This window comes from Phocoena sinus, chromosome 19, assembly GCF_008692025.1.
Source record: "Phocoena sinus isolate mPhoSin1 chromosome 19, mPhoSin1.pri, whole genome shotgun sequence".
Lineage (NCBI taxonomy): Eukaryota > Metazoa > Chordata > Mammalia > Artiodactyla > Phocoenidae > Phocoena > Phocoena sinus.
The window spans coordinates 3,624,056-3,638,479 of NC_045781.1; the positions used below are offsets into that span (position 1 = coordinate 3,624,056).

The following is a 14,424-nucleotide window of genomic DNA, read 5'->3' on the forward strand; positions in this document are numbered from 1 at the left end:
GTGGGAATGTCTGTGGATGATCAATGTGGGGGGACTTGTACTACCCGCATCCCTCTGTGATGTGCTACCACCCATCCCCCCGGGAGCCACGCAGGCATCTGTGGACTTCAGCTCCCAGGAGACCTTTCGGAGCAGAGGCCCTGATAGTTTATGGGAAGTGCCGGGTATTTCCTCCGGGCCACCTGGCGGCCAGGTATTTCCCTGTCTCAGGCTCCTCCCTCACCTGGGGCAGTCCCTGCTCTGCTGGCCCTAGAGACGGGAACAGATCCGCGGCTGGGGCCATTGAAGAGAGCCCGATGTGGGAACCGGAGGCCTGGGCCTCCTCTGGGGGATGGCCGGCACCCCGGGAGACCAGAACAGGTAGGGGAGCCCGAGAAAGGTCAGGTCCCACTCCCCTGGTTGGCAGAAGTCCTGAGGGAGGCGGAGAAGGGAGGTCCGCCTCCTGGGACCCCAGGGCCGAAGCGGGAGGGGCTTCGGCTCCCGGGTCTCTGGGGGAGAGGGGACCCAGAGGCTGGGACTTCTGGGTCCTGGGGAGGATTCTGGAGACCCGGAGTCTTGGAGGAGGAGAGGGCTAGGGGCTGGAATATCTGAGGATATCTGAGGATTGGGAATTAGACGGAAAAGGAAGTTGAGGAGCGGACTCCTCCGCCCTGGGGTAGGAGGGGCCTGGAGGGGCCACACTTGGATGCTTGGCAGGGTTATGGGGCTGGTGTCTGGGACCGGGGATTCCAAACTCCCGGATCTGACGGGGGAGGGGCTGGGGGCCTGGACCCCTGGGTCTGAGGGGGGAGGGCTGGGGGCCCGGATCCTGGGTCTGAGGGGGGAGGGCTGGGGGCCCGGACCCCTGGGTCTGAGGGGGGAGGGCTGGGGGCCCGGATCCTGGGTCTGAGGGGGGAGGGCTGGGGGCCCGGATCCTGGGTCTGAGGGGGGAGGGGCTGGGGGCCTGGATCCTGGGTCTGAGGGGGGAGGGGCCGGGGGCCTGGATCTTGGGTCTGAGGGGAGAGGAGCTGGGGGCCTGGATCCTGGGTCTGAGGGGGGAGGGGCCGGGGGTCTGGATACTGGGTCTGAGGGAGGAGGGGCCGGGGGCCTGGACGCCTGGACTCTCCCAGCCACCTGTCCTCCTGCCCCAGGTCCATCGCTGTCCTCTGTGCTTAATGAGCTCCCCAGTGCTGCTACCCTTCGGTACCGAGGCCCTGGGGTGCTGCCCTGGGGGGCCCAGGAGGAGGAGGAGGACGGACAGAGGAGCATCCAGTCCGTTGCAGAAGCCACACAAAAGGAGCTGCAGGAGCCTGGCCCTTCCCGGGAACTGCCGTGGCCCATGCAGGCCAGACGGGCACACAGGTGAGGCCCACCTCCCACTTCCCAGCCAGGTGTGGACCATCCTCCCACTTGTTGGAGCCTCTGTCTCCATCTCACTCTGTCCTTCTGTCGGTCCTTGCCTCTCTCAGAGCTGCCTCTGGGTTCCTTTTTCTCCAGTCTGTGTTTGTGCTTCTCTGATTCCAAGGAGTCCTGCCTCCGGGATTCTTTCTCCTCTCTCTCTCTCCCAAGTTCTCGTCTCTTGTGTCTTCTGTCCCTCCAAGGCTGTCTGCCTCTATTTCTCTCTGGGTGTCTGAAACTGTCAGGTTTTTTTCCTCTCTGCTTTATGTCTGTCTCTGCCTCCCCCTCTCCAAAGCCTATCACTCTTTGATTTCTTTCTTGCCTCTCTCCCGCTACATAATTTACAGTACCCAGTGAAAGCTGAAAATGCTGGGTCTCCTGTTCCACAATTAGTACTCATTTTAAGATGGCAACAGCACAGCGTTCAAACAGCACAGCAAGTGGGACGCCCTTCCGAGAACGGGGTCCTGTGTGACTCTTCAGGGAGCCCTTGAAAACTGACCCTTTTCCTTACATAATCCTGACACCGATTCCGATATGTGGAGAATTTTCCCCACACCAAGCGACGCTCTGACACTAGCTTGATGTCCAACAGTTCAACTCAATTCTGACGCTATCTACCTGGAGATATAACCTCATTAACATAAAAAAACGCACCTTTATCACTGTCACCACTTAGGAAATTCAAGGATTTAGGAACTGTGTGCCAGAAACAGGACAAAGACCGAATATATACTTCTTTTTTAAAAAGTTTTTTCCAGTTTTATTTAGATACAGTTGACATACAGCATCGTGCAAGTTTAAGGTGTACAATGTGTTGATCTGATTTTTTTTTTTTTTTTTTGCGGTACGCGGGCCTCTCGCCGTTGTGGCCTCTCCCGTTGCGGAGCACAGGCTCCGGACGCGCAGGCTCAGCGGCCATGGCTCACGGGCCCAGCCGCTCCGCGGCATGTGGGATCTTCCCGGACCGGGGCACGAACCCGTGTCCCCTGTATCGGTAGGCGGACTCTCAACCACTGCGCCACCAGGGAAGCCCTGTACTTATATTGATATATTGCAAAATGATTACCCCAGTAGTTCTAGCCAACATCTCCATCATGTCAAATAATTACTATTTCTTTTCAGTGGTCAGAACATTGACTATCTACTCTCCTAGCAAGCTTCAAGTGTACAACACAGTATTATGAGCTACAATCACCATGCTGTACCTTAAATCCCCAGAATTTATTCATCTTATAACTGGAAGTTTGTTCTCTTTGACCAACGTCTCCATTTCCCTACCCTACCCCCACAGCCCCTGGTAAACACCATCCTACGCTCTTTTGAGTTTGGTTTGTTTATTTGTTTTAATTTTTATTTATTTATGTTTTTGAGTTCGGTTTTTTTAGATTCCACATGTAAGATCGTCATACACTACCAAATATATATTTCTTATTATAAATCACAATATCACACCTTTCTTTTTTCTTTTTTTTTTTTTCATTTTTTACTTTATGATGGTATTTGCTGACAAAAAAGTGCATGAGACATCATGTAGAAACTTAAAGAGTTTTCCCAAAGTGAGGGTCCAGGTAAACGCCACCTAGGGCACCCCCACTTTCTTCTTCCCAGACTTTCACTGAGGATCATTCCTTGCTTTTCTTCGTAGTGTTGCCACCTGTATGTGCAGCCCTAAAGAGAAGAGTTTAACTGTGTTTGCTCTGTGCCTTTGTGTAAATCGAACTCTGCAGTCTATTTTCTGTCTGTCTTCCTATGCCAAGCATTAGGTGTGTTTCTTTTCATTGCTATGGAGTATCCCGTGTTAGGAATATATTTCAACTAACTTCCTGGTTCAAGGATTGGGTTGTTTCTACATGTGGGTGGTTTCCATTTGGGGTCACTAGGCCCCTCCTTTTCTGTGTCTGACTCTGTTTCGCTCCCAGACAGGGCCTTGCCAGGAACCAAGTGGCTCAGGGCTCGGGGTCCAGGGCCACCCACTGGACTCTTCTGCTTCGGAGGTCCAAGGAGAAGGTGCGGGAAGGCCTGCGCTCCGTGCAGCCCTGGGATTGGACGCTGAAGAGGATTGGAGGTACGGTGGGCTTTGGTCTGGCATCTTGGGACGGGACTGGACTCCTGGGTCTGAGGGCTGAGGGGCTGGGGGCCTGGACCCCTGGGCCTGAGCGGGGAGGGGCTGGGGGCTGAACTCCCGGGTCTGAGGAAGGAGGGGCTGGGGGCTGGACCCCTGGGTCTGAGGGAGGAGGAGTCTGGGGGCTGGACCCCTGGGCCTGAGGGAGGAGGGTCTGGGGGCTGGACCCCTGGGTCTGAGGGAGGAGGGGTCTGGGGGCTGGACCCCTGGGCCTCAGGGAGGAGGGTCTGGGGGCTGGACCCCTGGGCCTGAGGGGGGAGGGGCTGGGGGCTGGACTCCCGGGTCTGAGGGAGGAGGGGTCTGGGACCAGAGAGGAGCCCGCGGCCTGTCTGCTGCCCCCTGCAGGCCAGTTTGGCGCCGGCACCGAGTCCTACTTCTCCCTGCTGCGCTTCCTGCTGCTTCTCAGCGTGGTGGCCTCCGTGTTTACAGCCTGCATGATTCTGCTGCCCACCTGGTTGGAAGGGGCTCCCCCTGGTCCCCCTGCCCCTAACGCCTCCTCACCCTGCGGCTCCTACATGCCCGGCTCTCAGGGCCTGGTCACCTTCTCCACCCATCTCTTCAATTTCCTCTCCGGAGAGGTACGTGCCTGGGTCCCTGGGAAGCCCCCGCTCTGAGCCTTGGTGCCCTCAGTGACCCCCGACCCTGATGGCCCGGCTCCCTGAACCCTGCCTCTACCTAGCCCCGTGGTGACCCTTGCCCTGCCTTTCCTCCCCCAGGGTTTTCTAGAATGGTCTCCTCTCTTCTATGGGTTCTACCCGCGCCGCCCACACCTGGCCATCACCTACCTGTGCTCCACCTTTGCCATTTGCCTCCTCTACCTGCTGCTCATCCTGCACCGGTCAGTGACACCCCTACACCCAGGCCCCCCAGACCATAAGGGAGTAGCAGTGATAGATGCCCTCCTCCAGAATCCCGAGGCTTGCTCTGTGGCCCCTTTCTCTCCGTTTGAGTTGCAATCGAATTTTAAAATGCTTCATGATTGCTGCAGGCCAGGGATAAAGATGAGAAGTTTCTCCCTCCTGTGACTTACAGTCTAGTGGGGGAGGTAAGATATTAAGCAAGCAAGTTAATTACATCTTTTCTGGAGGGGAGAATGCTAAACCAATAGAGGTCATTCATTCACTCATGCAACAGATATTTATTGAGCAGATACTATGGGCCGGGCATTGTTCTAGGCAGCTGGCAAAAAAGAACGAACAAACAAAAACCCAACAGAGTCTGGTCCTGGGGGAGCTGACATTTTAACAGGAGAGACCAGTGATAGCAATAAGCCCTAATAAGTGGATTGCATGGCTTGTTAGAAGGTGATCGGTTACAGGCAGAGCAGGTGAGGGGGATTGACAGTGATACTGGGCCAGGTTGCTGTTTTGTTTTGTTTTGTTTTCCCCGCACCACACAGCTTGTGGGAATCTTAGTTCCCTGACCAGGGATTGAACCCGGGCCCCAGCAGTGAAAGTATTGAGTCCTAACCACTAGACCGCCAGGGAACTCCCCAGGCTGTTGCGGGCTTTTTGTTTTTACTTTTTTGTGTGTTTATTTTTTGCAGCATTTATTCCCGGGCCATAAGTTTTTGTTTCGTCAGTTTCTTCTGGGACAGGTTTTTCTTCTGGGCAACCTCCTCTTCTGGTTTAGGAACAATCTGTTCTTTTTCAGTAAGGTTCATCTCAGTGTGGCAGGGAGAGCTCATGTATGGGTTGAGCCGACCATGAGCTCCGTAAGTTCTGCGCTGCATCTTGGGGGCTTTGTTCACCTGGATGTGCTCAGTGACCAGAGAATCTACATCTAAGCCCTTAAGTTCAGCATTACTCTCTGCATTTTTGAGCAGGTGCAGTAAAAATTCAGCACTCTTTTTGGGCCACCGACCCTGCGTCCAGCCCCACTGTTTGGCCTGGGGACACCTACCAACTCCACCACTGTAACGACGGAATGGCACACATTGCTTTTTCTGTTTTTTTCTTTAAACACCTTTATTGGAGTATAATTGCTTTACAATGTTGTGTTCGTCTCTGCTGTATAACAAAGTGAATCAACATCATCCAAAAATCCACACTGCTTCTTTAAAGTGACGTCCTTCAGATACTTGGCGGCTTTTCGGATATGCATACCCTTAATGGCCTGGGCAGTTTCACGCGTGTTCTTGAAGTGAACACAAAGATTTGAACCTCTTGACTTGCATGATTTTGTGGGGTTTTCTGGGTCAAGTGAATAGCGAACCATTTTTAGAGGTCACCTCAGGCCACTTACCGGAAAAAGGCCAGGCCGTTGTTTTTGTGTGTGTGTTTTGTTGTTGTTTTTAATTTATTTTTTTTTGGCTGTGTTGGGTCTTCGTTGCTGCGCGCCGGCTCCCTCTAGCTGCGGCGAGCGGGGGCTACTCTTTGCTGTTGTGCGCAGGCTTCTCATTGCGGTGCTTCTCTTGTTGCAGAGCACGGGCTCTAGGCGCGCGGGCTTCAGTAGTTGCGGCTTGTGGGCTCAGTAGTTGTGGCGCACGGGCTTAGTTGCTACGCAGCATGTGGGATCTTCCCGGACCAGGGCTCGAACCCGCGTCCCCTGCATTGGCAGGCGGATTCTTAACCACTGCACCACTAGGGAAGCCCCTAGGCTGCTGTTTTAATAGGGCGTCTGGGAAGCTTCATTGAGGACATGGTGTTTAAGCAAAGACATTGAGAAAGTGAGGGATTTGGTCACTCAGATACCTGGGGAAAGGAATTCCAGGCAGAGGGTGCAGCTGGAGCAAGGGAGGAGCAGGGCTGGCGTGTTTCAGGGTGCACAAGGAGGCCTGTGGGGCTGGATCAGAGAGAGGCGGGGGGCGAGTAGAGAGCGGGGAGCAGTAGGGGATGGGCCCACATTCCGTAAAGAATTGGGATTGTTTCTGAGATGGGACTCATTGCAGGTGCCTGAGCAGATCATCCTGATCTGATTTAGGTTTTAAAAGAAAAGAATCTGTGGCTGTATGGAAGAGAGGGGAGCTGGGGAGAGGAAAAGGGAAGGAGAGAGCTTAAGGGCAAGGCGGCAGCAAGTAGCATAGTTATGAGATTATTGCAATCAATTGCAAAAATCACCAAGAGAGGTGGCTTGGACCAGGGTGGTGACAAGTGGTCAGTTTTGAGTTTAGTTTTTTTTTTCATTGAATTTCTTTTTTCCCCCAGCTTTATTGGATATAATTGACACATAACATTGTGTAGGTTGATGGTGTACACTGTGTTGATTCGATGCCTTTATATATTGCAATATGATTACCACCATAAGTTAGCTAACACCTCCATCAAGTCAGTTACCATTTCTTTTTTTGGTGAGAACACTTAAGATGTACTTTCTTAGCAACTTTCAAGTATATAATGCAGCACTGTTAACGACGGGCAGAATATTGTACATTAGATCCCCAGAACTTACTCATTTTATAACTGGATGTTGGTACCCTTTGACCCACATCTCTCCAGTTCCTGCACCCCCCGCCCCAGCCCTGGTAACTACTGTTCTAATCTGTTTCTATGTGTTTGGCTTTTTTAGGTTCCACATATAAGTGATATCTCATACAGTATTTGTCTTTCTCCGTCTGACTTATCTCACTTAGCATAATGCCCTCAAGGTCCATCCCTGTTGTCTCAAATGGCAAGATTTCCTTCTTTTTCATGGCTGAATAATATTCCATTGTGTGTATATAAAAAATATATCATCTGTTGACAGACACTTAGGTTGTTTCCATATCTTGACTACTGTGAATGATGCTGCAGTGAACGTGCAGGGGCAGATATCACTTTGAGATCCTGTTTTCATTCTCTTTGGATAAATACCCAGAAGTGGGATTGCTGGATCATATGGTAGTTCTGCTTTTAATTTTTTTGAGGAAATTCCATGCTGTTTTTTCCTTAGTGTCTGAATCAGTTTACATTCCCGTTATCAGTGCACAAGGCACAAGGGTTCCTGTTTTTCCACATCCTCTCCAACATCTGTATCTCTTACCTTCTTGGTGACAGCCTTTCTTTTTTTTTAATTAATTAATTAATTAATATTTTATTTTTGGCTGCTTTGGGTCTTCGTTGCTGCATGCGGGCTTTCTCTAGTTGCGGTGAGCGGGGGCTACCCTTCATCGCAGTGTGCAGGCTTCTCATTGCGGTGGCTTCTCTTGTTGCGGAGCACGGGCTCTAGGCATGCAAGCTTCAGTAGTTGTGGCGCATGGGCTCAGCAGTTGTGGCACGCAGGCTTAGTTGCTCCATGGGATCTTCCTGGACCAGGGCTCGAACCCGTGTCCCCTGAATTGGTAGGCGGATTCTTAACCACTGCGCCACCAGGGAAGTCCGGTGACAGTCTTTCTGACAGGTGTGAGGTGATAGCTCATGATTTTGATTTGCATTTCCCGGATGATTAGTGACATTGAGCACCTTTTTATATACCTGTCGGCCATCTGCTTGTCTTCTTTGAAAAAATGTCTATTCCATTGCTCTGCCCATTTTTTAATGGGGGTGTTTGGGCTGGTTGGTTGGTTGGTGTTTTGTTTTGTTTTTTTGCTATTGAGTTCTATGAATTCTTTCTATATTTTAGATATTAACCCTTTATCAGATGGATGATATGCAAGTATTTTCTCTCATTCTGTAGGTTGCCTCTTCCTTTTTTGGATTGTTTCTTTTGCTGTGTATAAGCTTTTTAGTAGCCCCATTTATTAATTTTTCCTTTGGTTACTTGTGCTTTTGGTGTCACGTCCAAAAGAACGTTGCTCAGACCAACGTCAAGGAGATTTTCTTCTGTTTTCTTCTAGGAGTTTTTCAGTTTCAGGTCTTATGCTTAAGTATTAAATCTGTTTAGAGTTAATTTTTGTGAATGGTTTAAGGTTGGGGTCTAATGTCAGTCTTCTGCATGTGGATATCCAGGTTTCCCAGCACCATTTATGGAAGAGACTATCCTTTCCTCACTGAGTATGTGGGCTTCCTTGTCAAATATTAGTTGACCATATATATTTCTCACTAAAAATAAAAAATCACAGGGAATTCCCTGGTGGTCCAGTGGTTAGGATGCTGTGCTTTCACTGCTGGGGCCTGGGTTCAATCCCTGGTCGGGGAACTAAGATCCTGAAAGCTGCGTGGCATGACAACACACACACACACACACACACACACACACACACACACACACACATACACACACATCCAGAAAAATGGACAAACCAAAGTATAGATCTTGGTACATTTCCCATCCACATCTAGAACATGACTAGCTTCCAGAAGCTCCTCCATGTCTCTTCAGCTTACTACATCCCCCACCCCCGTGCCCAACCACCATTGTTTCTATTGACACTATAGCTTGCCTTTGGCCCGTTTGTTCTTTATATAAAGGGAGACTGTATATATGTTAAGAGGAAAGCCCACAGGATTCTCTAATAATTGCATGTGGGGTGTGGTGAATGATGGAAGTTAAGAATGACTCCAGGTGTTTGCTGTCAGTTGAGATGGGGAGGGCTCTAGAAAGAACAGGTTTTGTTGGGGAATATCCGGGGTGCAGCTTTCGACCAGTTGATTCTGGGATGCCTTTTGGACTGATGAGGGAATATTGAGTAGGCAGTTGCATACGTGGGAGTCTGGACTGAAGTTACAAACCTGAGACTCACTGGCATTCAGGCAAGCCTGGGAGATCCCCAAGGGAAGGGACTGGGATCAAGAAAGAAACCAAGAACTTAAAAAAAAAAAAAAGGGGGCGGGCTTCCCTGGTGGCACAGTGGTTGAGAGTCCGCCTGCCGATGCAGGGGACACGGGTTCGTGCCCCGGTCTGGGAAGATCCTACATGCCGCAGAGCGGCTGGGCCCGTGAGCCATGGCCGCTGAGCCTGCACGTCCGGAGCCTGTGCTCCGCAACGGGAGAGGCCACAACAGTGAGAGGCCCGCATACCGCAAAAAAAAAAAAAAAAAGGAGTGTTTCCTAAATGCCAGGCACCGTGACAGAGCCCAGGAACACCAGATGGGGGTCCCCCTACCTTTATACAGCTTACAGTCCAGTAGGGGAGATAAATTTCGAGATAAGACTCTTAAATAAACAAGCAAGTCAGCAATTTGAGTTTGGGAGCTGTACTATATAGAAAACAAATGGAGGATACGATAGAGCAGGGGTCAGCACAATTTCCTTTTCTGATAAAAAAATGAAAAAAAAAATGAAGGTACGAAATATTTTCATCTTTGCAGGCCATGTGGTCTCTGTCTCAACTAGAGTCTGCTGGGCCAAAGCAGCTGTGGACAGTAGGAAAATGGTTGTGGCTGTGTGCCAATCAAACTTTATTTACAAAAACAGGATTTGGTCCCAGGGCCGTAGTTTGCTGCCCCCCGTGTGATAGAGAATAATGGGTGGGGACCCTCATTAGATGGAGTGGCCAGTAAAGAACTCTCTGAGGAAGTGACCTGTAGAGGAAGACAGGAATGGTGGGAGGGAGCCAGCCAGGTGAACAAGCCAAGACACCAGCATTGCAGACAGAGGGGACTGTGAGTGCAAAGGCCCTGTGGTGGAAAGAGGTTGGGAAAGGAAAGGCGAGGAGGAGGTTGGGAGGGTGGACAGGATTTGAGCTTGGAGAAGTAGGTGGGGGCCAGATCGGCGGGGGGGGGGGGGGGGGGGGGGGGCTAAGCTATGAAGGAGCTTAGGACTCAAGAACAAAGAGAAGCTGTGACTTCCCTGGTGGTCCAGTGGTTAAGACTCTGCCCTTCCTTCCACTGCAGGGGGCGCGGGTTCCATCCCTGGTCAGGGAACTAAGATCCCACATGCCAAAAAACAGAGAAGCTGCGGAATAGGTTTTAAGTGGGAATGCCATCGGATCCGCATAAAAGGAAGGCTCTACTAGCTCGGGAGCGGAGACTGGGCACACGTGTTAGCAGGGAGAGCAGGTGGGAGGCCTCTGGGCCCACTTGAGAGGCGATGGGGGCCAGAGCCGGGGCGGCGAAGGGGGGTGTGGAGCCTTCCTGCTCAGTTTTCTGTTTCTCTCCTTTTCTCTGGTTTTCTACCCCCTCCCTGGGTCTTTGTCCCCCTCTCTCCAGTCCCTTTACCTGCCCTCTCCTTTTCTGAGTCTCTGGACTCCCCGGCACCACCCCCCCCCCCGCCGCCTTTTTCCATCTCTTTTTCTCTGAGTCTCTGTCCCCTTTTCTTGAAATCTCTGCCCCCCTTTGGGGGTCTCAGTCTTCCCTCTAAATCTCTGTCTCCCCAGAGTCTCTGTTCTCTTCTCTCTGGAGAGCTGTCCTTATCTCTTAGGTTTCTGTCTTGCCTTTTTGGGTGTCTGGACTCCTCTGGGCCTCTCTCAATCTCTTTCTTGGTCTTTGGCGACAATGACTGTATGTGTCTCCACCAGGTAGCAGCCTCCAAATGCCCAAGGTCTTAGAGTTCATTTTCCCTGTTTGCCCCAGAAGGGGAGAAGCGTACCCCCCTGCTTGTGGTTGTCCTGCTACACCCTGTCTCTCGGATCTCCCCTCTCTTAGCTCGGTGTCTGGGCTGAAGCAGACGCTGTTGGCTGAGTCAGGGGCCGTGACCAGCTACAGCCACCGGGTGTTCTCCGCCTGGGACTTTGGCCTCAGCGGGGAGGTCCACGTGCGGCTGCGCCAGCGCAACATCCTATTTGAGTTGCAGGTGCGCTTAGGGGTGGGGGAGCCTACAACCAGATGTCACCCGAGGGGGCGGGGTTGAGAGAATGGGCGGGGCCTAGGCCAGGGACCGGGCCTCCAGAGAGATGCTGGGCGGAGCTTTCTTCTAAGGAGGCGGGCCTTGGGGGAAAGGGGCCAAGGCCACTACAAGGATGCCTGAAGTCAGAGGGTACAGGAAAAAGCTAGCAGCAGGAAAGGGGCGGTACCTAAAGCTCCTCGGTTCAAAGTTAAGAGAAGGGTGTGGCCAGAAAGGGCTTGATAAAGTAGAACTGTAACTCCAAAGCACCAGGCATGAGTGCTGGGCGGGTCCTGGGAGGAGCTGGACGTGTTGGGTGGGGCCTTGGGGGCGGAGCCATATCTCAATTGTCACCTGGAGGGCCCTGGATGGGCTGAGCTAAGGATTATAGATGTTCTTGGAGGGGCGGTGCTGCATCGGTTCCCGTTGAGCCTGGGCTCTGGACCACAGGCTGCACCTAGGGTAATGGAACCCAAGTGGACGTCTCTTTCTTCCTTAGGTGGAGCTGGAGGAAGCAGCGGTGCGGCGCCAGGCTGCGGTGCGGACGCTGGGCCAACAAGCCAGGGTGTGGTCGGTGCGGTTGCTGCTCAACACGGCGGTGGTGGCACTCCTTGCGGCAGCCTTCTACGGCATCTACTGGGCCACAGGGGCCACTGTGGAGCTGCAGGTGTGGAGGGCCCCGGGGGAGGAAAGGGCCTGGAACCTACATTTCCAGGGGTGGAGGAGATTGAGGCCTATGATTCCTGGAATCTCAGAGAGGAGGGATTGGTGTGCGTGTGGGGATTATGTTTGGACTTCAGGGTGATGAAGGAGGAAGAGGCTGGCGGAGGACGTTAAGCATGGCTCCTGCAGGACCCCAGAGCCTCTTCTCTTGGTCCACCCTCCCTCCTAGGAGGAGCCTCGTATCCAGGGAATGCCGCTGCTGAAGCTCGTGGTGAATTACCTTCCGTCCATCTTCATCTCCGGGGTCAACTTCGTGCTGCCACCGGTGTTCAAGCTCATTGCCCCACTGGAGGGCTACACCAGGAGCCGCCAGATCGTTTTTATCCTGCTCAGGTTCTAGACTCCTGGGGTGGGCTGGGGATGATGGTGGGGCTGGTCGGGGGACATTGGTTGTAGCAAATAAGAGACTGAAATCGTCAGGATATGGGATCCAGTGGGATCTGGATTCAAATCCCGACTCTTCCTGTCACTGAGCCTCAGTTTTCTTCATCTGGGAAATGGGGAGAATTGTGAGCACGCTCCACACAGGAGGGTCCAGGCACGTGGTGGGCACTCGGTCAGTGCTGATTCCCTTTCTCTCTCTTCCCCTTGACAGGACAGTGTTTCTCCGCCTGGCCTCCCTGCTGGTCCTGCTCTTCTCTCTCTGGAATCAGATCACTTGCGGGGGAGATGCGGACGCTGAGGAGTGCAAAACCTGTGGCTACAATTACAAAGAACTTCCGGTGAGGATGAGGGGTGGGGGAGGGGACGGACTCCTGGGTCCTTGAAGGAAAGGAGGAGCCCGGTGGGTCCGGACCCCCTGGCTTGGGAGGAAAGGGGAGCTTGGGGTGCTAGAATACCTTCCCCTTGAGGACAGGGGTATGGATTTAAAAAAAAAACTAAAGACCCCCAGAGAAAGTATTGATAGAATCTCATACGCTTGCAGTTTGGAGACTCAGACGTTCGGGTCTACAGGTGTCTGGGTCCTGAGGTCTTTATGACCCGTTCTTCCTTCCTCAGTGCTGGGAGACTCGCCTGGGACAGGAGATGTACAAACTCCTGCTGTTTGATCTCCTGACCGGCCTGGCAGTCACGCTGCTCATCCAGTTTCCTCGGAAGTGAGAGTCCCGCCCCTTGCTGTGGCCCCGCCCAGCACCCAGTTTTCTCTTTCGCCCCGTCCCTTTCTAGCCCTGCCTCTGACTGCCCTGCCCGCAGACCCCGCCCCTCCACGAGTTTGGTAGTCACTTCCCTGCAGCCCTGTCCCTACTGCCACGATTGCCTCTACGCCTCAAGCCCCGCCCTATAGACACACCCCCACCCCCAGATATGCTCACTTCCGATTGGTGGGCGGGACGGTGAAGGCGGGGAAACCCGTGGCCGGCCTGCCTCTGATTCGGCCCGGCTTCACCCCGCCCCTCAGGCTGCTGTGCGGCCTCTGTCCCGGGGCGCTGGGTCGTTTTGCGGGGACCCTGGAGTTCCAGGTGCCTGACGAAGTGCTGGGGCTCATCTACGCACAGACAGTGGTCTGGGTGGGGAGTTTTTTCTGCCCTTTACTGCCTTTGCTCAACACGGCCAAGTTCCTGCTGCTTTTCTATTTGAAGAAGGTGAGGGGTGGGGGGCACCCTTGGGTCTGAAGCGGGAGGTATGGGGGCTTGGGCTTCTGGGTCCTGGGGGGAGGAGGGGACTGAGGGATGTGACTACTGGGTCCTGGCGGGGGAGGATGCCAGGGTCGTGGACTACTAGATCCTGACGGAGGATGGGTCTGGAGGACAGATTCCTGGATGTGGGAGAAGGAGGGGTCCAGGGCATCCCAACTTTTAGGTCTGAGGGAAGGGGGGACCCGGACTCCTGTGTCTGATAGTGGAAAAGAACTGGGGCTCCTGGATCCTGACTGAGGAGAAGAGGCCAGGGACCAGGGCTCCTGGATGGTGGAGAAGGAGAGTCTGGGGCTCAGATTCCCTCATCCCCCCCCACCAGATCACCCTCTTCTCCACCTGCTCCCCGGCCTCCCGCACCTTTCGGGCCTCCACTGTGAACTTCTTCTTCCCCCTGGTCCTTCTCCTGGGTCTGGCCATCTCCAGCGTTCCTGTGCTTTATAGCATCTTCCTGTAAGTGTGAGAGGCACCTGCCTGTCTCTCCCTCCCTCCTTCCTCCTTCCTCCAGGGTTCTGACTTTTGGCCATCCTTGAGCTCTGCCTGTCTTTGACTTCAGGATCCCACCTTCTAAGCTGTGTGGTCCATTCCGGGGGCAGTCGTCCATCTGGGCCGAGATCCCCGAGTCTATTTGCAAGCTCCCTCAGACTGCCCAGAAATTTCTCTTCTTCCTGGGGACCCAGGCTTTTGCTGTGCCCCTTCTGCTGATCTCCAGGTGAGAGGCCTAGACTCCTGGGTCTGAGTTTGCATGTCTGACCTGGGGTCTCGCTGCCTGCTTCCAAGAGAGAAGGGGGCTGGGGGCCCAGACTCTTGGGTCTGAGGAAAGGAGGGGGCTGGGATACTAGACTTCTTGAGTCTGAAGGAGGAGGTCCAGACTCCTGATTACTAAAGAGCCCTACGTTGAAGATATTCTAAGGGCGTTTGGGGAGTAGCTTCCATTCCGTCTCTT

At 53.2% G+C, this 14,424-nt stretch overlaps 2 protein-coding genes across 3 annotated transcripts in view; one reads left to right on the plus strand and one right to left on the minus strand.

Annotated features, from left to right (window-relative positions):
• The first annotated feature begins 12 nt into the window (after positions 1-12).
• The window catches only part of TMC4 (transmembrane channel like 4), a 14,870-nt gene continuing 458 nt past the window's right edge, over positions 13-14,424 (plus strand). Inside the window, exons 1-13 of one of the 2 annotated variants that reach the window (XM_032612658.1) lie at positions 13-360; positions 1,131-1,341; positions 3,300-3,445; positions 3,848-4,080; positions 4,219-4,340; positions 10,944-11,091; positions 11,621-11,788; positions 12,014-12,177; positions 12,440-12,566; positions 12,844-12,941; positions 13,244-13,427; positions 13,801-13,931; positions 14,035-14,190. In XM_032612658.1, coding sequence (XP_032468549.1) covers positions 24-360; positions 1,131-1,341; positions 3,300-3,445; positions 3,848-4,080; positions 4,219-4,340; positions 10,944-11,091; positions 11,621-11,788; positions 12,014-12,177; positions 12,440-12,566; positions 12,844-12,941; positions 13,244-13,427; positions 13,801-13,931; positions 14,035-14,190 — 2,225 coding nt within the window. In that variant the 5' untranslated portion in view covers positions 13-23. Of the gene's footprint in view, positions 361-1,130; positions 1,342-3,299; positions 3,446-3,847; positions 4,081-4,218; positions 4,341-10,943; positions 11,092-11,620; positions 11,789-12,013; positions 12,178-12,439; positions 12,567-12,843; positions 12,942-13,243; positions 13,428-13,800; positions 13,932-14,034; positions 14,191-14,424 lie in introns of those variants that run through there. The other variant, XM_032612659.1, reaches the window with a different exon arrangement.
• On the minus strand, positions 5,017-5,829 carry LOC116743888 (60S ribosomal protein L17-like). Its single transcript, XM_032613003.1, has 2 exons — positions 5,553-5,829; positions 5,017-5,457 (listed from the first exon to the last, which is right to left on the minus strand). Exons 1-2 carry the CDS (start codon positions 5,717-5,719, stop codon positions 5,052-5,054), a joined length of 573 nt encoding a protein of 190 aa, XP_032468894.1. The 5' UTR covers positions 5,720-5,829; the 3' UTR covers positions 5,017-5,051.